A 25,433-nucleotide genomic window follows, 5' to 3' on the forward strand; every position below is an offset into this window, starting at 1 on the left:
GATAATCACATTTTGAATAGATCATCTGAGAGAGAATACTGGAATTCAACAGAGAAGTGATGGGAAGCACTGAAAGCAAGGAAGGAGAGGGAAGCAAGGAAGCCAGCTTAGCTGGGATCAGCTGGGAGCCCGGAGAGGCTCCTTAATGAGAGGAAAGGGTAAGTGAGAGACACCAAGTGGTCCACAGTCCTGCCACAGAATTCTACAATGCTAGCCATAGGAGAGCCCTTGGACTTTCATGGTCCCTGAGACTCACAGAGTACTGCCTAGAGATCACATAACGGCATTGTTCTAGACAGGGAGCTCATGCTGAGTTCTATAAACCCCCAAGTCCTAAGCGGCTGCAGCACCGTGCCATTATGAAAGCCCCGCCCCTGCCAGAATGTGTCCTGCCTGGGGGCCCAAGAGCCCCTGAACCTCCATATCCCTGGAGCCCAACTGACACTCATCACCCACAGACACCACTGTTGGGCTGAGGCAGGAGCCACTGGAAGTGACCTTGCCACCCCAACAAAAAGGTAGCTGTACATTTTCATGTGCCATCTGCAGGACTGAGGACCAGTTTGCCCAGTTCATCATGGATATCACCAACACCAGCACTGACCACCTGGGTTCCAGAAAGTTGTCCCACCACAGCTGCTGCCATTGCCGCAGCATACCTGCTACCCAGAAGCATGATAACCTGCCCATCCTCCTGACCCACCATGATATTCCCAGCACCTGGAGAGGCTAATGTTCAACCCACTACTGCCACCACTGAGGCCCAAAGACTGGCCCACCTAATGTCCTAGTTCCCAGCAAAACTTCACCACAACCTCCACTAATAATCACACCCTAAACCACTGAGGAAATCACAGACACCACTGACACTGTTTACAGCTGGAAAAATTACACAGAGACTATACAACCACCCACACCTAGAGTCAAGGCCAAAGTGCCCTACCCAGCCAACACCATAGATAAATCTTCAAGAAATGTCATCCCCTATGAAAGCAAATTCAAAAAACTGGAGCAACTGTTATATCAGATGCACAAATGATCAATGTAAGGACACAAGAAGCATGAAAAAATAAGGAAATATGATATCTCCAAAGGCACACGATAATTATCCAGCAACAGATTCTCATCAAAAAGAAATTTAAGAAATACCCCCCAAAAAAGAATTCAAAATATTGATTTTAAAGAGGCTCAGTAAGACACAACAGAATACTGAAAAATAATGCAAAGAAACCAGGAAAGCAATTCAGGAAATAAATCAGAAATTTACCAAAGAGATAGATGTCATAAAAAAAGAGAACCAAACAAATTCTACAACTGAAGAATTCATTGAATTAAATACAAAATACATTCTAAAGCTTCAACAATAGACTAGATGAAGCAAAAGAAAGAATCTCAGAACTTGAAGGGAGGTATTTTGAAATAACTCAGACAAAAATAAATAAAAAGGATAAAAAAAGAGTGAGCAAAGCCTATATAACATCATAAAGTAACTAAGTATTTGAATTTAGGATCTGAGAAGGTGAAGAGAAAATGAAGGAGTTAGAAAACCTATTTAACAAAACAATAGATAAAAAATTCCCAAGTCTTGCAAAAAACTTTAGACATCCAGAAACAAGAGGCTCAAAGGTCTCCAAATAGATAACAATTCAAAAAGTTCTTCTGCTCAGCACATTATAGTCAAAATATCAGAGGTCAAAGACACAGATAAAACTCAAAAAAGCAAGAGAAAAGCATCGAGTCACTTATAAAGGTACCTCTATCAGACTAGACTAACAGCAGAAACCTTATAGACCAGGAAAGAATGGGCTGATATATTCAAGATGCTGAAAGGAAAAAAAAACTGCCAACCAAGGATACCATACCCAGAAAAGTTATTCTTTATAAAATGAAAGAGAAATGAAGTCTTTCCCAGACAAGCAAAAGCTGAGGGAGTTTATCACCACTAGACCAGATCTACAAGAAATGCCAAGGGAGTCCTACACCCAAAAGTGAAAGAACAATATCTAATATCATTAAAACACATGAAGTATAAAAACTACTAGAGCAAACATAAAAGAAGGAAAAGACTAGAAGGTTACCACTACAGAAAAACCACAAAACCACAATAATAAAAAAATAAGAGAGTAAGAAAGGAACAGAGGATACACAAAACAACTAGAAATCAGCTAATAGAATAAGAGGAATAAGCTCTCACATATCAGTAATAACCCGGAATGTAAACAAATTAAAACTTTCACTTAAAAATACAGATGGGCTGAATGGATTAAAAAACATGACCTGACTCTACACTGCTTACCATACTCATCTCACCTGTAAAGCCACATACTAACTGAAATTAAAGGATGGAAGAAGAACTTCCATGCAAACAAAAATCAAAAGTGAGCACGAGTGGCTATGCTTATATCAGGTAAAACATACTTTAAGTAAAACACTTTACAAAGAAAGTCATTATGTAATGATAAAGGGATCAACTCAGCAAGAACTGGATATATATTTAGAAATACAACAATTCTAAATATATATGCACTCAACACCAAAACACCCAGATCTATAAAGCAATTATTAGATCTAAAGGGAGTGATAGACTCCAATACAATAATAGGAACGTTAACAGCCCACTCTCATCATTAGACAGGTCATCTAAACAGAAAATTAACAAAGAAACATTGGATTTAAATTGCACATTAGACTAAATGGACCTAACAGGCATTTACAGAACATTTCATCCAACAGCTACAGAATATACATTCCTCTCATCAGCACATGAAACATTCCTTAGGACAGCCCATATGTTAGGACACAAAACAAGTCTCAATAGATTTTTAAAAATTGAAATCATATCAAGTATCTTCTCAGACCACAATGAAATAAAACTGGAAACCAATAACAAGAGGAACTTTAGAAACTGCGCAAATACATGAAAATTAAACAACATACTCCTGAATGACCATTGGGTCAAGAAAGAAATTAAAGAGGAAATCAAAAAAATTATTAAATAAAATGGAAAATAACATATCAAAACCTATAGGATACAGTAAAAACAGTGCTAAGAGGAAAGTTTACAGCAACAGACACCTACATCAAAAAGTAGAAAGATTTCAAATAAACGATCTAATAATTCACCTAAAAAAACTAGAAGAACAAGAAAAACCACACCCAAAATTAGTAGGAGAAAAGAAATAATAAAGATCAGAGCAACACTAAACAAAACAGAGACAAAAAAAATACAAAGGATCAATAAAAGGAAAAGTTAGTTTTTTGAAAAAATTAACAAACTTGATAAACAACTTGCTAGAATAATCAAGGAAAAAGAGAGAATACCCAAATAAAATCAAAAATGAAAAAATAGACAAGTATAACTGATACCAAAGAAATGCAACAGATCATCAGGGACTATTATGAACAACAATACACTCACAAACTAGAAAACCTAGAGGAAATAGATAAATTCCTTGACTCATACAACCTACCAAGACTGAATCAAGAAGAACTAAAAAACCTGAATAGACCAACAATGAGTAATGAGATTGAATCAGTAATAAAAAGTCTCTCCCAACATAGAAAGTCCAAGACTTGGGGCTTCACTGCTGAATTCCCATGTGACTGTCTTCTCACGTGATGTTCAGATAGAGTCTACATTCCCTCTTGAATCTAGTGGGCTTGTGACCACAGTGAAAGACTAAGTCATAAAAGGCTATACAGTTTCCACCTAGCCTCTTGGTTCCCTCTTGGGACCTGCCACTACGCTGTGACGAAGTCAAGCAGCCACACAGAGAGGCTATGATCCTACCACAGCACCAGGCAAGGTCCCTGCCAACAGCCAACATCAACTGCCAGCCATAACTTCAAGGAAACAAGGCTTCATATTCTTCCAACCACCCACTTTGGAGTTGTCCCCACCAAACTTCAGACTTGTGAGCAAAAGAAGTTTGTCATTGCGTTAAGCTACTCTGTATGGAGATGGTTTGTTACCAAGAATAGACAGCCAAAACAATGGGCAAGGCCCCCAATACTGGACCCATTTCCTGGCATAGAATAGAACTGGCCTAAAAAGAAATGGGACTTGCCTCTCTGCCTTTCATGAATTTTCGTTATTTGGGTTGATTCTTTATTAACATTGGACTTTCTCTCTGAGTCCCAGATTAGGCTGTCTATAAGATATATCCCAGCTGAAATTGTGTGTGTGTGTGTGTGCATGCACACTATATGATGAATTGTTGCCAGTATTTAGTAATTAGATTTTTATATAAACACACACAGAGAGAAAGAGTAGAGAGAATCTAAGTTTTTGTCTTCTCTCAAAATAAAAGAACAAACAGAAGATCTGGCAATAATGATTTACATTCCCTTTTAACAGTAATTCACTTACAAAACCCCCAGTTCCCTCAGTGCCATCTCCTCTCTGTTGCATTACATCCTGCCTGTTCCATTCAAGCTCTCATCACTCTTTTCTTTTTCTCATTTTTTAATTTGTATAAATGTATGGGTTACAAGGGCAGATTCTTTACACACAGAGATTGCATAGTGGTGAAGTCAGGGCTTTTAGTGTATCTATAACCTAAATAACATACATTGTAACAAATAAGTAATTTCTATTCCTCCACACCTTCCCACTCCTTCACCCTTTCGAGTCTCTATTGTCTATCATTCCAAACTCCACATCCTTGTGTACACATTATTTATCTTCCACTTATAAGTGAGAACATGCAGTATTATTTTTCTGCATCTAGCTTGTTTCACTTAAGTTAATGGCCTCCAGTCACTCTTAGATTTATTTCCTGACATCTATAGACATTTGGGCTTGTGACATCTATTAAGCCAACGATTCTCTACCTGATTGATAAAAATTTACACTTACATAGTTCTCAAGAAGTTAACACCCTTTCAAAAAGAAGAGTTTAATATAATTAGGAAAATAAAAGTCAGAATAATTTTTAAAAACTAAAGTTTTAGTTTAAAATTAAATTTAAAAGGATAAAATAAAATACATGCAAAAAAGCCACATGATGAGGTGACTAGGATAGCAACTTAGGTTATTATCATACACCCTGGTGTAATTGTCCAACTCTTAGTGGCTGCTGTGCATATATTGATGCCCCAGGAGCCAATGTTTTTTGTGCCATTGTTCTATATAAATGTTGTTCTTGCCAGGAGCAAAATTACACAAAACATAAAGTCTACTAATAGAATCAAATATGCTACATTTAAGAATCCTATTTATGGCCTGGTGTGGTGGCTCATGCCTGTAATCCCAGCACTTTGGGAGGCCGAGGCGGGTGGATCACCTGAGGTCAGGAGTTTGAGACCAGCCTGGCCAGCCTGGTGAAACCCCGTCCCTACTAAAATACAAAAATTAGCATGGTGTGGTGGTGGGCGCCTATAATCCCAGCTACTTGGGAGGCTGAGGCATGAGAATTGCTTGAACCTGGGAGGTGAGGTTGCGGTGAGCTGAGATCGCACCACTGCAATCTAGCCTGGGCAATAAAGAGAGACTGTGTCTAAAAAAAAAAAAAAAAAAAAAAGAGAGAATCCTATTCACTTTTTGGTATAGTTGCTGAAAATACCCTTCTCACACTAGTGTATGAAGAATCTTAAATAAATAGTTTCTAGAGAGGAGATTGAATTCCGAGCATTGGAGAATGGAATCATTCAGCCTGAATAATAAAACTGAAATTGATACATTTATTTCATTTATAGTATTTGGTGTATTTCATCTTATTAAACAGATTTTAAGTAAACTGTCTTTCCATTTAATTGAATAGCATAATTTTAATGCATTTTATATGTCCTAAAATGAGTAGAATGTTTATGGAAATGGAATGGTAAAATATGTCAGCCAAGTAAGAAAACGATCATCCTTTACATGTAAAAATGATTTTATTTCCTTAGGAATAAAAATGGAGGGGAAATCCTATTTATTGCTCATTAAATGTATTGAGAATGCAGCCAGTCATAATTTATCTCACAGTGATGTGTATTCACTAATTACTTTAAGAAAATTTCTATGTTTCAAAATCAATCTAAAGAGTACTTAACTAAGTCCTATGCAACCTTTATGAAGAACCACAAACAGGGTGAAAACACTGTAGTTTAACCAAGTTTATCTTTGTGGTGGGCCTATTATGGCACGTTGAATCAGAATTGTACTCAAGGCTTTTCATTTGACATACAATTGGGTGGGCTTTCTAGAAATGCTACTCTTTGGGGGAAAATCATATGGAGTTAACATTCAAAGTATATCCCATTTTATAATATTAGCATAGTAAGAGTTATGCTCCCTTTTGTAGAACATGCAAAGATAGTTAAGGGGCATACTATACTCCTCTCCCTAAACAGTTGAAATTTCTTTTTTTAAAAAACATTAAATAGGTATTTAAATAAGGTATCGTCTACTTTATATCACAGGAGAATGAGTCATTCCCCTAGTGAGGCCTGCATTTGTGGTCAAATACTTGGTTCATAAAGTTAATGTCTGAGATGCTGCAGGAGAAGAATATTTATACATCAGTGACTTCAGCAGAATGCAATCCTCATAAAACTTTATTTTATTGGAGTTGTAAAGTTACTTATTTGGGGGAAGAAACGATTAATTTATGAAAAAATAGATAATAGAGTGGTTTTGAACTTTTTATTGTTGTCACTTTATTTCCTGCCAGAGTTAACAGCTCAGTGCCAGAATCAGCGTTCAAATTTGATGGCATATTTCAGTCGAAAAGAACCTGGGGATAAAATTACTAAAAAGCGCACTCTAAATCCACCAAGAACACTGATTTAAATACTATCAAAGCGTTAATGCAATGCCAGAACAATTCGGAGTTTTCATCTGGATCAAGACTTTTAGCAAAGGGCAGTATGTTCGGATGAATTTTTATAAGTAACAAAGCGTGTACGTTCACCGCCATCCAAACGTTGGTCACGATCAAGCAAGGATGTCCAGGAAACCTAACCACCTAATCATTCTGGTCATCTCACAATCTTCTTCTTCTTCATTTTTTTTTTTTTTTTTTTTTTTTTTTGTCTTCCTATTTAGTAAGGCACCCATGAACAGGCAAGGTGGTTACTTAGGCTCCTTCAAAGCACATCAGCAGCGGTCAAATTAACAACTTTATTGGTTATTAAAGTAAGCCAAAGTTTTTGCCACTTCATAAGATATTTTGCCTGGGGACCTTCGATTTTGGTCTCTAAATGTGGCTTCCTGAACAGCTCTCGGAATAGGAAAGTCCCTAAGCGATTCTTAGGGACCCTTCATTCTTCTGGAGAATGGTGTAGCTGCCATCAGCCCCGCGCCTGGAGGCTCCAAAATAGCCACGATTTGGAAAGTTCTGAGATTTCTTTGCACTCCTAGACAGCAAGTCCGCGAAGTACTAAAGCGCTCTGTCCCTTCCCTCCTCTGAGAGCTGTCCCGTTAGGTCCCCAAAGCCAAAGCCTAGGTCCTTCTCCCTTCCCATCAGGGATGAAGCGGGGTGTGTTTCAGGTGTGTAGGAGGGGGGGCGTCTATTAAGTGGGGCGCTGGGGACAGGAAAGTGTTCAAAGAAGGAAACCTGCCTGGGGTCACCGGTGCTCGGCTTGCCTACCGCGCGCCTTCTGGGGCTCCGGGAGCGCAGGCGCTGCCCGCGGAGGTGAGAGTGAGCGTGGCCGGGGGCGCGGGGCTGCGCCAGGTGAGAGGGAGCTGCGGGCCCCGGGGACGCCCCTCACCTGCGCCCTCCCTGGGGTCCGGACGGGACTGGGCTCGGCCGGGCGGGCTTCAGGAGGAGACGCGCTTACCTGGAGGTAGGGCCGCCCGTGGGCCACGCCGCCCACGACGATGTCGGCGGACGCCATCGCCCCGGTGGGCGAGAAGCCGAAGCCCACGTAGCCTGCAGTGCGCACCTGAAGGCGGAAGGCTATCTGGCTGCCCCGCTGGCTCCAGCCCAGCCAGTACTTGCCCTCCGAGTCCAGGAGGGTCCGGTGCGAGTAGGTTCGGCCTGAGCCCCCCGCCGCCGCCTCGGGGAGCAGCCCCCACAGCAGGAGCAGCGGCCAGCAGCACATCCTCGGGCGCCTCCTGCCCGCCGGTACCGGCCTCCAGCCGCTGGGGAGTGAGGAGCAGAACGAGGAGCGGCGGCGGCGAGCGGGAGCCCAGGGACCGCCCCTCGGGCCGGCCGCGCGCCCGCCCGGGAGGGGCAGGACCCGCTCTCCCCGCCCCGGGCGGCCTGCAGGGCGCGCCCCGTCCCTTCCCGTCTCGTTCCGTCCCGTCGGGTCCCAGCCCCGCCAACTCTCACCCTGCCCGGCCCTTCCAGAGGATCCACCTGCAGCCCCCGACCTCTGACTTAGGTCCCCGAGGTCGGGGCTCGGTGGGAAGGAAAGCGAGGGGCTTCCCGGAAAGAAAGGGAGGAGGAGGCAGGAGGAGGCAGAAGCCGAGAGAGGAGAAAAGGAGGCCTGAGGCAGAGGGAAAAGGAGGAGGGCAAGAGAATCCTAGAGCGGGAAGAGCGTGGGCTCTGCGGGACGTGGGCGAGAGGTTACAGGGGAAAGAATGGACATTGACGACAGAGAGCAAGTTTAGCCTGGAGAGGAGGAATTGAGTGAGCAAAGGGAGTAGTCTGGGGTGCGAGGGACAGAAAGGCCCGTCCAAGGTAACCTTCACGTCTCCGTATCCGTTGCTGTCGACTTTCCAGAACCTTTGTTCCCAGTGACATCCCTATTTCAATGAAGGGACACAGTTCACCTTCCCCCCCCCCCCCCCCGAGCATTTCTCTCGCCCTCCCACCCTGCGGGGCCGCAGAGCTTGCTCCTCACGGCAGGAGTTGGAGCCCTGACGCTTGCCTTCACCTAGTTTTTGTTTGGTTTGGTTTGGCGTTGATGGGACAAAGTCAGCCAAACTACTTTGCCATCAGCAGAGAAGGTAAGGGATGAATTGTCATTTGAGAGTTATATTTTAATTTAACATTCTCTTTTCTTGCTATTCCAAGTTCTGGCCATAACCATGTTTATCGAAAGTTTGTTTTGCTTTGGTTTGCCTCTACCTTTGACCACTCCTGTCTTCAGAATGCTAAATACAATATGGCCACTAAAATTTACCTTGCTTATTTATTCCTTTATAATCTGCCAAGTTCCCAAAAAAGTTCGAAATTTTGTCTTTATAGAAATACAAACAATGCAAAATAGAAAAACAAATAAGAGAGAATATCAGATGAGAAATATAGGTAAGAAGAGCAGGCTCCACACTAGCCACCCTACACTCCTCATTCTCTCTCCTCACCTCGTATTTCAGCCTGTTTTTCCCCCTGCCTATCTTTTCCCATAACTTTTCCAAAGTTACCGTCATGCATCTAATTTATATTCTTCTAAGGATACGGGAATATTTGACCATGTCTGGAAGGTGACCTGTAGGTGGATCTGCTTACCAAAGTGCTCAGGGACTTGCCTGGGAAGGGACTTTTCCCAAGGAGAGATTGGATCAAGGTCCGCAGGGCTGGCCAATGGCAATAGGCCAGCATCAGAGAAGAGTGATGTTGGAACCTCAAAATAAAATGAGAAATAAAAGAGCCTGCAAAGCCTTACAAGAACTGGGCATGGAGACTATGATATATAAGTAGCTGGTGCCTCACTTCCACCAGGACCCACTGGGCAAATGTCAAGGGCAGTAACAGCCATACAGCAATGTAAGGGTGGCAACCTTAGAATTGGGTTTCTACAAGCACCATACCAGGGATGTGGCTTCAGCCATGAAGAAAGGAAGGGGGATATGGAGAGAAAGAGGAACAAAATAGGGGGAATGGAGTCCCAGAGGAGTGGCTCACGGCACCGGGTGGGACACACTCACTATCCTCTCACTATCCTTGGCAAGGATTTCAGGGAAGTTAAATTACTGCAGAGTGACTAAAGGCAAACTTTCTGTTTTGTGACCCTACTTTTATTCCTAGTGTGGAGGAACCTAGAACGAGCACATTGCTACATCTGCTTCCTGGGGTTCGTTATATAAACCCCAAATTCACATCTATTAGGACATTTTGTCTCCTTATTGAAACAAAAAGAGGTCATGCCTTCCAGAATTCTTCCCCCATTAACTGTTTTAGCTTTACCTTTCATCACTCCCATCTCACTCACCCATCGGCCTCTAGACCACATGAAAACTCCCTCTGGAATCCTCAATGGAGAGCCATGCTATTTTGCATCACTGTGCCTATTCGTAAGGTTTTTCACTTCTCCCCTCCTTCCTTTGAAGTATTTTCTTGTCCTCCTTCTCACACTTCACTGTAAGATAGCATCCTATCTGTGGATACTATCCACGGTAGTCCCCATGGAATGTTCTGCCAGACCCCATATGGCACCCCTGACACTTCAGTGTACTTTTTGTCTACAGGCTTGTTTTCCTCCAGTAGCCTCTTTAGGTCAGGAACCACATCTGGTTTCTCATTGCCTACAATGTGGACATCTTGCAATAGGTACTTAATGAATACTTGTAGGAAGAGTGAACAGATGCATGCCCAGATCCTCCTGTAAGCATCCTCGTAACAAAGTTGTTCTGTGGGGGAAAGCTTGGCCCCAGATGTAATTGAGTGTTCTGCATTGGTATTGAGGCAAACATAGAAAAGACCACACATGAATACACAAAAGAGAAAGTTTTAAATTGTTTTCATTTATTATTTCATTGAGTGTAAAGTTATTGTCTTTTGTTGTGACTGGCATTGCATCCGAAACGCCCTGAGCACTCAAGAAACATTAAAACTAATATAACCATTTTGAGATCAAGTCAACAAACAGAACATTAGCATAATTCATACTCAAGAGATCCACTCTGCTTTGGCTTGAATCACCCAGTAATTTGAGACAGAATAGAAAATGTTATCTATGTGTGCTTTGTACGCTGCTTGAGTTCTCTGGATCAAAACAAACTCTACACTTCAGTTGCATAGAGGACTCAGTTTTCTGACGTTGGAAATCAATTACTGCATTGCTGCTTGTCTTAAATTTGTAAGGAAGGCAGGGAGAAAGCACAAGTCTGTTGAAAACTTAGGGAATATGGCAGAGAGGAGAATGAAATTAGTGGTAAAGGGTTTCAAAATTAGTTTTTAAAACTAATGTTTTTGTTAAAACTGAAACTTGCTGGTTATTTAAAGAAAAAAGTCAGGAAATGCAGAAAAGTATGAATAACAAAGTAAACTTAAAAAATCACCTGAAATTCCACCATCCAAAAATAACCCTTGTATGCATTCTGAGAACATCATTCCAGAACCCAGTTCCATTAAAAGGTTGGAGGAGCAGTCTGCTGGGCAAGCATTTGCAGAGAAACAGGTGAATTAGCTTTGTAAGATTCTGCTTGAAATAAACAGAGCGACTTTAAACATATTAGTTACAAGCACATTTTTAGGCTGCTTCTCTCCACATATATCCTTTGAATACATGAATAGACAAAAGAAATCAAATAGACAAAACTAGCGATTCAGTGAGGTTTTACTTAAGTTCAGAACATTCAACCAAATTAGTCATTCCTAAAATGAATCATTTTCTCACACTTTTCAATCAAGGATTTGAAATGTTATATTTATTTTGACTCCTCACTTTGATACATAGCTTGCAATCTGCCAGTGTGACTGCCCCCATGCTGAGTTTCCTTACCTCCAAACCCTCTGTTGCTAAGGTTTATTTGTATTTCTACATTAGTCAACTGCAAGGGGTTGGGGGAAGGAATGAGGAAAAAAGAAAACCCAAGGGACGATTATAAGCCAATGCAGTCTCCCTATATGAGCTAGGATGGGCTAAAGTATTTCTTCTTGAGAGTATCATAATTTTCCTGCCTACTTGTACCTAAGGTTCAACAATAATACTAAATATTTATAAAGTTCTTGTCTTCTAGGGAGCTCAGAGAAAAATATTTATGTAAGTGATCTCAGCAGTTCTCCAAAATAGGGAAGCTGAAGCATTTTCTCACATTAGTCTATAAACTAAGTCACTTGTGTGGATAGGTGACTGGTTCAAGTTCATACTATGAGTCAGTGGCAGAAAAGCCAAAAATAGAACTATGGTGTTTTGAGGTTTTTTTTAACTACATACTTTCTCCAGCTCTCACCTCATCTCCAATAAAAAAAAAAATTAAAGCTATTAGGTAATCATCATGAAACATTCTTTCAGCAGGGCTGATATTTTTTACATGAGCAGGATGCTATGATCTACTATTAGCTCAATGTTATATATTCATTTTAATAACAGATGATATTGATGATAGTCATGTGGATGGAGAAGGTGAGGATATAGTGCATTTACTCCTATTATCAGGAAACTGAGAATTGCTTAACTGAATTCTTGAGGTTTCTTTGAAATTGAGTGCCAGTTGGCACTGAAAATCACTCTTAGGTTCTTATGAAAATCACAGCAAGCAAACCACTTTCTCTGTGCAAATCCTACACTTTAGTAGTATCTATAAACTATGCTCTGGAATAAAACTGTTTAACTAAAAGTAGTCTGTGGAAAAAAAAGGAATGCTCTTTTTTTTTTATCACTAATGACCATCTGTTATAATTTCCCTTTACAGGGAACCATAATGTGTATCAAAAATTGGTAGGGAAGAAATAGATTTACTAAATACTCAGTCTATATTAATGCAAAGCCATGTTTAAAACGTTGTTTAGGGGATTTATGAGAGTAATCGATGCTGAAATTGTACTCATCAGAGTGATCTGTGGCACAAAATAATTATCAGTGCTCTCACACTTTGGCAAACCTCACTTATAAGAGGGCAAGCCAACTGAAGCTGCCAGTGATTATAGTAAGAGACAGTAGGAGTAATAAAATGTGCTGAATTAGTTATAAGAATGTCAGTCTTGCAAGGGTAGAGACTCTCTAGTCCATACCCTCATCTTGCAAGTAGAGTCCTAGAGAGGAGTGAATTGTTTAAGCCTACAGTATTTTTAATAGATACAAGCAGGAAAGGTGGTGGCCTGACACAATTAACAACAATGCCTGGCTCCCCCAAATCCTCTTCTTAACAGCTGTTCTTTTGGGTGTCTCAGGTCACCACAGGAATTACTTTTACCAAGCTTTAGCTTCTATATACATGTTGAGAGAAAAAGTAGAAAGGAAGAGGGCATTGTGAAAATGGTGATATTCTCTCCAAGTAGAACTCCCTAGAAATCACCCTTTTGATTACTCCGTAGACTTGGCCCTTAAATACTTGTGCTTCTGTATGCTTAGAATTATATGGCCATTAATTTAAAGAAAAGCCTAGGTTTAGTCAAATTGAGCAACCAGCATCAATTCAAAACTAAAAACAAATTGAACTCCACACTGAGAATAGGAGGATTCAGTACTACTCACTTGATTCAAAAATACTCATGTGGTTTTGGGGAGCTTTAAAGAAATTTCTACTATGATAAAGAAAACATAAAGACTAGATATATAAATATAAAAATTTAATTTTCCAAAAACCCAATTGAAGTCATTACAATCATTACTAGGAATAATAAACAATGACTAGAGGTTCCCTTAATTGAAAAACTGAAATAATTAGCCATTATTTTTCACATGGAAACTGGCAAATATGACATATTCTGGAAATGGGTGTTAAGCCTTTGAAGCTTCTAATCAATACATGAATAAAAAAGAAAATGTGCACGTTTATTTTCTGTGCTGCAAGATTTTATTTTCTTTTATTTCTAAATCTAAGCTCTCGTCTCAATTCTTTGAAAATTTCCACATTTAAAGATCCAAATTAATGATCGCCATTCTAACTGGTGTGAGATGGTATCTCATTGTGGTTTTGATTTGCATTTCTCTGATGGCCAGTGATGATGAGCATTTTTTCATGTGTCTTTTGGCTGCATAAATGTCTTCTTTTGAGAAGTGTCTGTTCATATCCTTCGCCCACTTGTTGATGGGGTTGTTTGTTTTTTTCTTGTAAATTTGTTCGAGTTCTTTGTAGATTCTAGATATTAGCCCTTTGTAAGATGAGTAGATTGCAAAAATTTTCTCCCATTCTGTAGGTTGCCTGTTCACTCTGATGATAGTTTCTTTTGCTGTGCAGAAGCTCTTTAGTTTAATTAGATCCCATTTGTCAATTTGGACTTTTGTTGCCATTGCTTTTGGTGTTTTAGACATGAAGTCCTTGCCCATACCTATGTCCTGAATAGTATTGCCTAGGTTTTCTTCTAGGGTTTTTATGGTTTTAGGTCTAACATTTAAATCTTTAATCCATCTTGAATTAATTTTAGTATAAGATGTAAGGAAGGGATCCAGTTTCAGCTTTCTACATACGGCTAGCCAGTTTTCCCAGCACCATTTATTAAATAGGGAATCCCTTCCCCATTTCTTGTTTTCATCAGGTTTGTCAAAGGTCAGATAGTTACAGATATGTGGTCTCTTTCTGAGGGCTTTGTTCTGTTCCATTGGTCTCTCTGTTTTGGTACCGGTACCATGCTATTTTGGTTACTGTAGCCTTGTAGTATAGTTTGAAGTCAGGTAGCGTGATGCCTCCAGCTTTGTTCTTTTGGCTTAGGATTGACTTGGCAGTGCGGGCTTTTTTTTGGTTCCATATGAAGTTTAAAGTAGCTTTTTCCAATTCTGTGAAGAAAGTCATTGGTAGCTTGATGGGGATGGCATTGAATCTATAAATTACCTTGGGCAGTATGGCCATTTTCACGATATTGATTCTTCCTACCCATGAGCATGGACAGCTGCTGGAGAGGATGTGGAGAAATAGGAACACTTTTACACTGTTGGTGGGACTGTAAACTAGTTCAACCATTGTGGAAGTCAGTGTGGTGATTCCTCAGGGATCTAGAACTAGAAATACCATTTGACCCAGGCATACCATTACTGGGTATATATCCAAAGGATTATAAATCATGCTGCTATAAAGACACATGCACACGTATGTTTATTGTGGCACTATTCACAGTAGCAAAGACTTGGAACCAACCCAAATGTCCAACAATGATAGACTAGCTTAAGAAAATGTGGCACATATACACCATGGAATACTACACAGCCATCAAAAAGGATGAGTTCGTGTCCTTTGTAGGGACATGGATGAAGCTGGAAACCATCATTCTCAGCAAACTATTGCAAGGACAAAAAACCAAACACCTCATGTTCTCACTCATAGGTGGGAATTGAACAATGAGAACCCATGGACACAGGAGGGGGAACATCACACACTGGGGCCTGTTGTGGGGTGGGGGGAGGGGGGAGGGATAGCATTAGGAGATATACCTAATGTTAAATGACGAGTTAATGGGTGCAGCACACCAACATGGCACATGTGTATATATGTAACAAACCTGCACGTTGTGCACATGTACCCTAAAACTTAAAGTATAATAAAAAAATCCAAATTAGATAATTAACTCAGCTTTACAGAAATACTATTTGATCTTCAAAGGCATCTTTTCCCTTACTTAAATACTTAAATAAAAGACCGTACAAGTTAAACCAAATAATCTATAGCAGTGACTGTCACTGCTATAATTGATTAGATAACTTCTGTTACTTCCCTTAAAATAGTATTGACAAGACAGGGTCTATCAAAACCCCAGACCACTAGAAAATTAGCCTTAGGAGTTAAACCATCAATAATAATGATAACATAGGAACATAACCAGAATGATAATTTCGAAGGAGTCCAGACTTGGAGGAATATCACTATATTTACAATGCCCTCTTCCTCTTTCCTCTTTCTCCTTCTCAAATGTTTATGGAAATTAATACTTGGCAAAACCAATCCCAACAGTGAAACTGAGATACCAAAAGAATAAAGAATAACTTTTAAGAGGGGGATATGGAAGGAGTCAGGCATTGTTAGCATTAGGAATAAAACCATGACCATAATCATAATATGTTTACTGAGGGGTACAGGTATGTTACATAGATTGTCTCATTTAATCTTTACAACAACCTTACGAGGTCAGTGTTGTTCTCTCCATTTGGGGGAAACTAAGGGAGAAAATTGTTTTTCAGTTATTATAAAAGCAAAGACAACAAGATATATTCTCAATTGTGAATGAATTCTTTTTTAATATTACATGTTGCAGGACATGGTGGCTTATGCCTGTAATCCCAGCACTTTGGAAGATTGAGGTGGGAGGATCACTTGAGGCCAGGGGTTTGAGACCAGGGATCACTTGAGGCCAGGGTCTCAACATGGTGAGACTCTGTCCCTAAAAAAGAAAAAAAAATTAAATGTTTCACAAGTTATTCCATATCTTATTAAACAATTCTATTGGCAGTATTTTTGTTAGATACAAATAAACCATAGTGAGTCAATTTGCTACACATGTTTGGAGTTTTTCTTGACACAAGTTTCTAAAATTTTATGTGCTTACTGAGTTCCCAGAGGAGTGGCTATATACTGAAATTGGTTATATAGCAATGGGACGTGTAAAAATTTAGTGTTAAAAAGGGCATCGTGGGGGATGTGATGTGGAGAGGGAAAATGATTTTGAGTGAAATCGAAGAAAGAGAGTCATCTTTTTTCTTTTTCTCTCTTATCCTGTCTCTCTCCACACACACACACACACAGACAGACACACACACACACACACACTAAAGTAAGTTCAATTATTCTTGTTGAGGAAATGGTAATAATCATTTTCCTCCTCTTTTCAAATGTTAGGAAAAGGAGAACTAATCATGTAGAAAATTTAAACTTTATGTAACATAAAATGAGAATAGATATTTTTTAAGGAGAAACTTAGAAAAAAGTGATCTAGCTATCTTTTTCAAGTATATCATCGGTGATTAGAATACACAGCAACAGAAAGTTATGGAGAAAATTGCCATGATTACATTTGTTTTAAATTGTGAGTTTATCTTGTGACCCCTTGTGATATTAGAGAGTACAGGCACTTAGATAATTCAGATCACGACTACAAACATAACATTAACCAATTAGTGGGCACAAAATATTTTGAAAATCTAATTTTAAAAAGAAAATTTACCAGGCCTGGTGGCTCATGTCTGTAATCCCAACACTTTGAGAGGCCAAGGAAGAAGGGTCACTTAAGCCCAGGAGTTCAAGACCAGTCTGGACAACATAGTGAGACACCATCTCCACAAATTTTTTTTTTTTTTTAAATTAGCCATGTGTGGTGGTGCATGTTTGTGGTCCCAGCTACTCAGGAGGCTGAAATAGGAGTATCAATTGACCCTGGGAGGTCAAGACTGCAGGGAACCATGATCACCCCACTGCACTCCAACCTGGATGACAGAAAAAGACCATGTCTCAAAAAAGAAAAGAAGGAAAAGAAAAGGAAAAAGGAAAGGAAACTTGTTTTCCTTTTAAAAACTGACAAATAATATTTATTTTTGCTAGTTACACTGTAGGACTGTTAAATCAGAAAAATAATCAAACCTAAGAGAGTCAAAAGATATCATGATTTGGTATCTAAACCAGAGAAATCCAATATTATTTGTATATTTAATTTATTGTTAAAAAGCCCTTTTGACTAGCAGCACTAACGTTTTGATTTGAAAATATTTCAAAAATATCCACTCTTGTGATTTATCTTGTGTAAGTTCATCTATGTGAAGAATATTTCGGAGGCCTAAATATTCAAGGAAAGGAACTTTGACTTGACCTCTAGGAATCACTTTCATCTGCCTCCCAGAAAGAGGAAGCCAAATGGCCAGCCAACACAGACCATGTCCAGCTCTGAGAACTTCCTCTTTAAAAGTGATCTCTTAATTCAGTGTTGCAGAAATTCCTGGATCGATCTATTTCCCTAGGAAATAATAAGTAGTAGTGAGGAAAGCACATTCATTCTTAATTCTTTAATTCACAGTGAACAAGAGCAAATGCCATGTGGTAAACTGCATGTTATTTAATAAGAGTAGTAAAGTTAGACAAACTGATCGATCGTAGTCATTCTTAAAGCATATTTGTTGTCCATTCTGCATTACCTAATGGAGCAAATGACTCCTTTAATATAAATAAATTACCTGAAAAGCATGTATTTAAGATAATCTCAATTCCGCATGTTTCTTTTGGCTGAAAAGAGAAAAAGAACTAGAAAAAGCAACAGATTGAATTCCTCTGAATGAGTCAGAAGAGTGGGAGATGTGTAAAAATCAGGATGACGGTGACAGCGGGATACCAGAGTCCTACCTACATCAGTCCCATGGCCTCAGCCCATGTGATCCCCACCTCCCTCGGATATCACATTTCAAGGTAAATTTCCATCAGTTATGGCCACTGCATTAATTTGGCTAGTTTGTAGCATTTCGCAAGGGAGCTTCCAAACCTGGAGAACAAGGGCTTGGGTTTTTCCAACAGACAACAGAATTTAACCTAAATAGATTACCCAGGAAAGCTCTGCCCAACTGACATAGACATTGATGACAGGGAAGACAAGCTAGTGCAAAGAGATGATAGTAGCAGTAGAGCTGACCTAACAATCCAGCCTGAAAAGGAAAGTTAAAGATTAAAATACAGTTTAAATATATGTGAGATACTATGTCAGATTTGTGAGCAGTCTTCTATGTGGTTGTGATTGGAAGAATGATCTTCATCTATAGAACAAATTTTAATTGGGGGAGCACCACAACTTTAAAACCAGAAAGTCTAAGAACATTGTGATTTTTATGGAAAGAACACTTTAAGAAATAGTACTCAAATATTTAATAGAAGGAAATGTTCACAGGATTCATTCTATAATGGAAAAATGTTGTTTTCTAAAAAATCTCCCTTTTGTAAATATTTACCATGATTTACAAATCTCTCTACTTTTACCAATGATTAAAAATTATTAAAGCAGTTGATTTTCATGTAACTAGAGAATGTCTAAGCAAGAAAACATTTAAAAATTTCAAGTATATTGTGAAACAAAACTTTTCTAAGAAACCATCCACTTCCTTAACTCATTGGGATTCATCCGTTTGTATATTTTGCTTGAAATTTGTGAAATGTTCATTTAGAGATTGAAATGCAGGATTTTACTTTATTCATTTATTTGCAAATACATTTGAGAATCTATTGTGTATAGGTTGTAGGCACTGGAGATGTGCTAACAGTACTCATTCGTTCCCCTCATGGAGCTTGCATTCTAGTGATTTAAGTAACTCAGGACAAACCTGACAGATTTTTTCCCTTTTTGAGTTGGACATGAAACATTTTTCTTTAATATAGAACCATTTTTGAAATAGTATCACTTTGTTATTTTGAGCTCCTTCAAAGAAAGAACAAAATAAGGGACTCCATTCCCCTAAATAAATAAAATATGGTGTGTTTTCTCCATGTGGCAAGAATTATTGGAACAAAGTAACTAAAACAAAGCAAATATCTGGGGAAAGAGTATTTATATAAAAGAGAACAGTATCAAGATACTCTTATGGAGCCAAGACACAAAATTTAAACCACCATAAACAAATAATGCATCCACGCACTAAAGAAATGAATAGAGATGTGTCATTCTGAGCAATGCTTGAGTATGATGTTCACGAAGGTCTGAAATGCCAGTGCATTTAATTATGTGATATCACAAATACCTAAAGCATAGATGTTTAAATCTATCAACTTAATTTATTGGGAAGCAAATTCAGTCAACAAAATCAATGTTTGGGTATGTATGGGACATTTTTTTTTGTTTTGCTCCCCTGTGGGATCCAAGTATGGAACATTTTGAATCACTGGCTTTGTTGCATAAATCTTCTCAGCCTCCTCCCTTCTTGCATTCACTCAATGTAATCTACACATTACAATCATTCTTTGAGTCTCACTATTTCAGCTTCATTTCCCAGCTTTATTTCCTCTATAGCATGACGTCACTGTCCAGGACCCAGGCTCCACCACACACACAAGCACAGAGTTAAAATACGTCTCCAGTTGTGTAGTATATTTCATAACCACATGTTATGGAAAAGCTGTATTTGCTTAGAAAACATGCATTCTCACAGAGCATCTCTCTAATATCTATTTAACCCATTTTTTGCAAAAGTTAAGACTCAGTTACTGAGTCAGCATATTGAAACAGAATATAATTTTTAGGAACATAGTAGAAACTGAAATCTTTCTTCTATATAGATTTTTTTCCTTAGATATTGAGAAGCTTTTGAATATCCTGAAAAATATGATGAAATAACTTCTTTATAACCCCACACTCCTAGTCTACCAAGCAAATTAAAATGTCTGATTTAAAGCAGATGCAGATTTTAATGAATCATTTCTCTGTTTTCAAGTGCAGGCACACTTTATTTTGCAGCATATATAAGATTACATTGGAAGCATTTTTTTCAATGGGCACATACTTTATTTTGAATTAAATAAACTCAGCTTGTGATGATAGTGGTGAAAGTGACTGATCATTGAAATTTATGATTGTCTTTCTCCTCCCTCTCTCTTTCCTCTCTCCCTCTCTTCCTCCATCCCTTCCTCTCCCTCTGTGTCCTTCCCTCTTTTTCTCCTTCCCCATCTCCTGCTTTTCTTTCTCCCCTTTGTAGTTTCTATAGGCAGAGTATAAAAAAAAATAACATTTCATTTTGGGGGAAAAGAAAGAACATGGATTTTGGCACAGGGGATTGCCTGGAATTGAATCTTGGCCCTGCCACTTACCAGCTATGCCACCTTAGGAAAGTTAGTTAATTTTTCTGTGTCTCATTTTCATCATTTCTTAAATGAGGATAAATTAGTAACTATCTCATAGGATTAATAGACTTACAGGAACTTGTATTTGTAAAGTCCTTAGAGTCTGGCACCTTGAAGTGCTGTATGAGTGTGCAGTAATAAATAAATAAGCCTAAAGACAAAACTCTTCTTCCTTTCAAGAAATAATTTCTCCAGAACAAAGCAATAGAAAGTGAGTTAAGCACCTAATTTTTGTTTACCTCCCACATTGCACCTGTTCTTGCGTAACAAACACATTCTATTTCAAGAAGTTGAAATCCTTTCCTTTTTGTCCATTTAAGTTTTCTATTATTTCTATGCCATGGGTCATTAATGAAAGGCAGGATTCTCTCTGAAATTAAACAGTGGGGAAGTCAACTGGAAAGAGAGAAAAGTGCAGCAGAAGTGACTAAAAGTGAAATACAAGAAGCAGAAGAAAACATTTAAAAACCCCGTAATTAAAAGCATGCACAGAGTCCTGTTAACCTCGGCTGACTCCAATAACATGGTTACAAGAGAAATGGTCTACTCCAGCATGTCGTTAGCCATAAATACAGAGGTAAAGTGGTCCAGGGCAAATAACATCAAAGGCAAAGGGAAAGTGGGATGGGTGACGGTGCCCCATCCAAACTCCCTGGATGAGCTTAGCTTAACATAGTTTTCCAGCAGACTAACCAAACCAGCAGCGTTGACCTTAAATATGAATTTTTCACCATCGCTGGCAGATGAGCCTGTAAGTGGCGTCAGAGGCGGTTACTCCAGGGACCAAGGGGCTCACTGAAATTAGAGACAGACTTTTTATTCCCCTGTCTCTTGAGTGTTGACTGCTTGGGATCCTTGAATTTGACTTGGATGAATGAAGGCCCTCTCAGACTTGCAAATTCCCCCTAAGGGTTTTGACATCACTTCCAAAGCACTCGCCCTTATCAGCTGCATCATGCTGACCTCTGACCAAATGGAAAGACCTAGTTCCTGAGAGAATTCTGAGATGGCTATTCATTTGTAAGAAAGTTCAAACACAAGTCTGTGGACTTAGGAAATCATTTTGAACTACTTATTAATTCTGAGAATTTAAAATGTGAATACATCTTGTTATTTTGTATTGCTCCATAATTACTACATTTACTAAATTGCTATTTAATATCTACTCTCCTTAAAAAACAAACAAATGAATAAAATTAAAGGAGTGGTAAAATGTGAACATGTGTAGCAAAAGGCCAAAAAGTATTTTTATTTATATTTGTATTTTAAAAGGATAGTAATTTTGCTTGAGATCAAGACAAATGTGATTTCTCTGTGTGATAGAGACAGGTGGTTCCATATGGCTATGCTAACAATGCAGTGTCGTTCTTCCCTTTACCAACAGCCAACCACTGGCCTTGCCCTGGTTGTCCCTATTATTTAGCATAAAATTTTCTAACTAATTAATTTAAATTATGAAGACTTTCTGCCACATAAAAAGATATAAGGAATACTGTAACCTACTTCCGAATAAAAGTGTTCAGCTGAACACCTGATTTGCATGGACTCCCTCCTGAAACCCACCAACGTAAGTTTTTGGAGCTCTAAACCCATAAAGAAAAAGAGAATACAAGGAGGAAAAGAGCAGCAAACTTTTCGGGAGCTATAAAGCCTATGGATCGATGGCAACCTACTTGGCAAGTTGAGAAAACTAAATATTAACTTGGTAGTAGAAACACTTCAGGAGAAAGGTGATTTAAGTCACAAGATCTTCAGATGATGAAACACTGGGGACTCAAGAGGGCCCTGAAGGTGAAGGTGAGGGAGTGGGGAAGTGTTTGAAAACTTTAGAAGAAGTCAGAGAATCAAACTCCCCCCTCTGACATGGCCTTATCAAACATTATAACAGTGAGAAAATTATAACAGAAAAAGGAATCTGACCTAATCAACTCCATCTTGTCTTTACCCTCCAAACTGCCCTTGTTTATTCCTGGGCATAGACCAAGCTACCTTTGGGAGGAATTTAGTTTATAATTTAACTTTGAAACAAAGATGATAGCCCTTCTGCAAAACAAACCCCTCCTTGCTTAGGGACCAGACCACCTTTGTAAAACCAATAAATTAGCCATAAGATTAGAAATTATGGCTTAGGAGTCATGCAGCCAGAGACCACACGATTCCTAACTTCCCCAGGTGCTCCAAAACATTATTGTAAAATCTAAGATTGGTGTTTGAGTTATTTTTCAGACCCTGCATTCTGATGGATCAGCTGGTGCTACCCAGACAGGTAAACTGGCTCATCTAGTCTTGTGGTCCCCACCTAGGAACTGATTCAGTGCAAGAAGATGGCTTCAACTTCCTGTGATTCCTTCCCTGACCCAACCAATCAGCATTCACCATTCCTTAGCCCTCTTCTGCACCAAACTATCTTTTAAAAACAAACAAACAAACAAACAAACAAACCCTTGGCTTCATGGAGACTTACCAGAAAAAAACTAAAAGTATCAATATAAAATAAAATAAAAACTCTAGCCTCAGAATTTTCAGGGAGGCTGATTTAGTAATAATAAAATTCTGATCTCTCATTTAGCTGGCTCTACGTGTATTAAGTTCTTTCTCTATTGCAATTCCCCTGTCTTAATTAACTGTTCTATCTGGGCAGTGGCCAAGAAGAACCCATTGGGTGATTACACCTCTCTTCCACTCAGCTGCTCCAATGATTCTCTTCAATTCCAGGCCAAAATGAAGGTTTATTCTGCAGAAAGGACAACAGAGAAATTTTAATTGGGAGAGAAAGGGACCATGCAACACTGAAGACAGGAGTCCTATAAAGGAAAAAGGGAGAATAAATGAAGTGCTGAATGTCAAATGACTGCCCCTTTTCTCCACTAGCTCCTAGAATGCTGAGAGCTGACTTAAACCCTCCAAACAGGAGATAGATTTCACTGGAGGATCTACTCAGCCTAAAGATATTAATGTTGGAGACTCCTCAATAAAAGTGCCAAGTCCAATCCCAGGATGAAGCCCACAGTGTATAAGTCCCACCAGGCCCTAGAATTTCCTATTCTGCTGCCCAGCTTTCAGTATGAATGAACTTCAAAGGATCTTTAGGTATTAGAGGAAATCTTCTACTGTTTTAAAATGAAAGTCAGTGACCAAAACAGCAATGAAAAACTAATAAAGGAAAGTAGATCATCCAAAAAAAAAAAAAAGCCAGCTGAGAAGGAAAGTGGGAGGGAGGAATGAAGAGAAGTTTGTTAATAGGTACAAATATAAACTTAGATAAAAGGAATAAATTCTAGCATTAGATAGTGCAGTAGGAAAATTATAATTAACAATAATTTATTGTATATTTCAAAATATCTAGAAGAGAAGAATTGTAATGTTCCCAACACTAAGAAAAGATAAATGTTTGAGGTGATGGATATCCCAGTTATCCTGACTTGATCTTTATGTGTTATATACATGTATCAAAATATCACATGTGCCCCAAAAATATGTACAACTATGATATATCAATTTAAAAAAACACAAAAATTTCAACTTGAAAAAGTGGATACTATCCTGAGAAAACAAAACATAACAAAACTCTTTCATTGATATACTCAGAGAGCTAAGAAATAATATAGCATCAGTTAAATAATAGCAGGATACTAGAAGAAAGGACAATTTTATAATGAAAGGAGTCTGAGAAATTAACAATAAAATATCAGCAATGAAAAACTCAAAAGAAGATTAGGAGCATAATGTTGAAAAAAGAAATGCTCAAGAAAGTTAAGCAAAAATCAGACAGGAGAATAAGATTTTAACTACTTGACCAAATTAGTCAAGTAGTTCCTATCCAAATAACAGAAGTTCCAGAAGACAAAGCAGAAAGATTTGGAAAGAGTGGGAGAGAGATCAAATAATTTACAAAAATCTCACTGGGCCAAGAATGAAAATGAAATTACAGAAGATCATCATGAAATCGCTGCATGTGGATGATTGCCAGACGAGGAAAAATTTTCATTAACAAAGAATCAGATTGGCTGGAACCTCTCAAAAGCTAATTGGAAGCCCAAATTCATTAGAATAAAGCCATCACAATTCTTAAGGAAAGTGATTTCCAACCTAAAAATAAACACTCAGGGCTGAGTTACTGTATTAGTCCATTTTCACACTACTAATAAACACATACTCAAGGCTGGGTAATTTATACAGCAAAAAGGTTTAATGGACTCAGTTCCATGTGGCGGGGGAGGCCTCACAATCACGGTGGAAGGCAAAGAGGAGCAAGTCACATCTTACATGAATGGCAGCAGGCAAAGAGAGAGCTTGTGCAGGGAATCTCCCCCTTATAAAACCATCAGTTCTCGTGAGACTTATCCACTATCACCAGAACAGCTCAAGAAAGACTCATCCGCATGATTCAATTACCTCCCGCCCGGTCCCACCCACAGCACATGGGAATTGTGGGAGCTACAATTCAAGATGAGATCTGGGTGGGGACACATCCAAACTGTATCAGTTACCTATTGAGCATGAGAGTAGAATTTTTGAATTTGCAAAATCTTAAAACTTATCTTCTATGCATCCATTCTAAGGTATGCAAGAGCAAGAAAGAGGATTATTATGGAGCCATGAATCAGAGTCCCAGACACAAAAGAAACAGAGAGCTTCCCAAAAATTTGGTGAAGAGAGATTCAAAGATGTTGACTCAGTCATAGAAATAAACTGAACCACATTTGCAGAGAACAGAAGACTCCATGAGAACTTTCAGAACCCTGAAATTAACAGGGTACAGAGTGTGTTTGAGATATTTCTTTTTTTTTTTTTTTCATACATCTGGGAGAGTTTAAGGATAGATAAATGCCAAACACAAAGAAAACTAAGCAAACAACACACACAGGGCAAAAGATAAGACATT

The 25,433-nt window shown here is 38.9% G+C and overlaps 1 protein-coding gene and 1 long non-coding RNA gene across 3 annotated transcripts in view; one reads left to right on the plus strand and one right to left on the minus strand.

The window, feature by feature from the left end:
* MOXD1 (monooxygenase DBH like 1) overlaps positions 1–8,162 on the minus strand; it is a 107,084-nt gene extending 98,922 nt beyond the window's left edge. The window contains exon 1 of the mRNA XM_055264324.2: positions 7,765–8,162. Within this exon, the coding sequence (XP_055120299.2) occupies positions 7,765–8,028 (264 nt within the window). The 5' untranslated portion in view covers positions 8,029–8,162. The remainder of the gene's footprint in view (positions 1–7,764) is intronic.
* Positions 8,153–25,433, plus strand: part of LOC134733283 (uncharacterized) — a 47,386-nt gene continuing 30,105 nt past the window's right edge. Inside the window, exon 1 of one of the 2 annotated variants that reach the window (XR_010116771.1) lies at positions 8,153–8,878. This is a non-coding gene — a long non-coding RNA (uncharacterized lncRNA). Of the gene's footprint in view, positions 8,879–17,990; positions 18,137–25,433 lie in introns of those variants that run through there. The other variant, XR_010116770.1, reaches the window with a different exon arrangement.

Source organism: Symphalangus syndactylus, chromosome 2 (genome assembly GCF_028878055.3).
Source record: "Symphalangus syndactylus isolate Jambi chromosome 2, NHGRI_mSymSyn1-v2.1_pri, whole genome shotgun sequence".
Taxonomy (NCBI): domain Eukaryota; kingdom Metazoa; phylum Chordata; class Mammalia; order Primates; family Hylobatidae; genus Symphalangus; species Symphalangus syndactylus.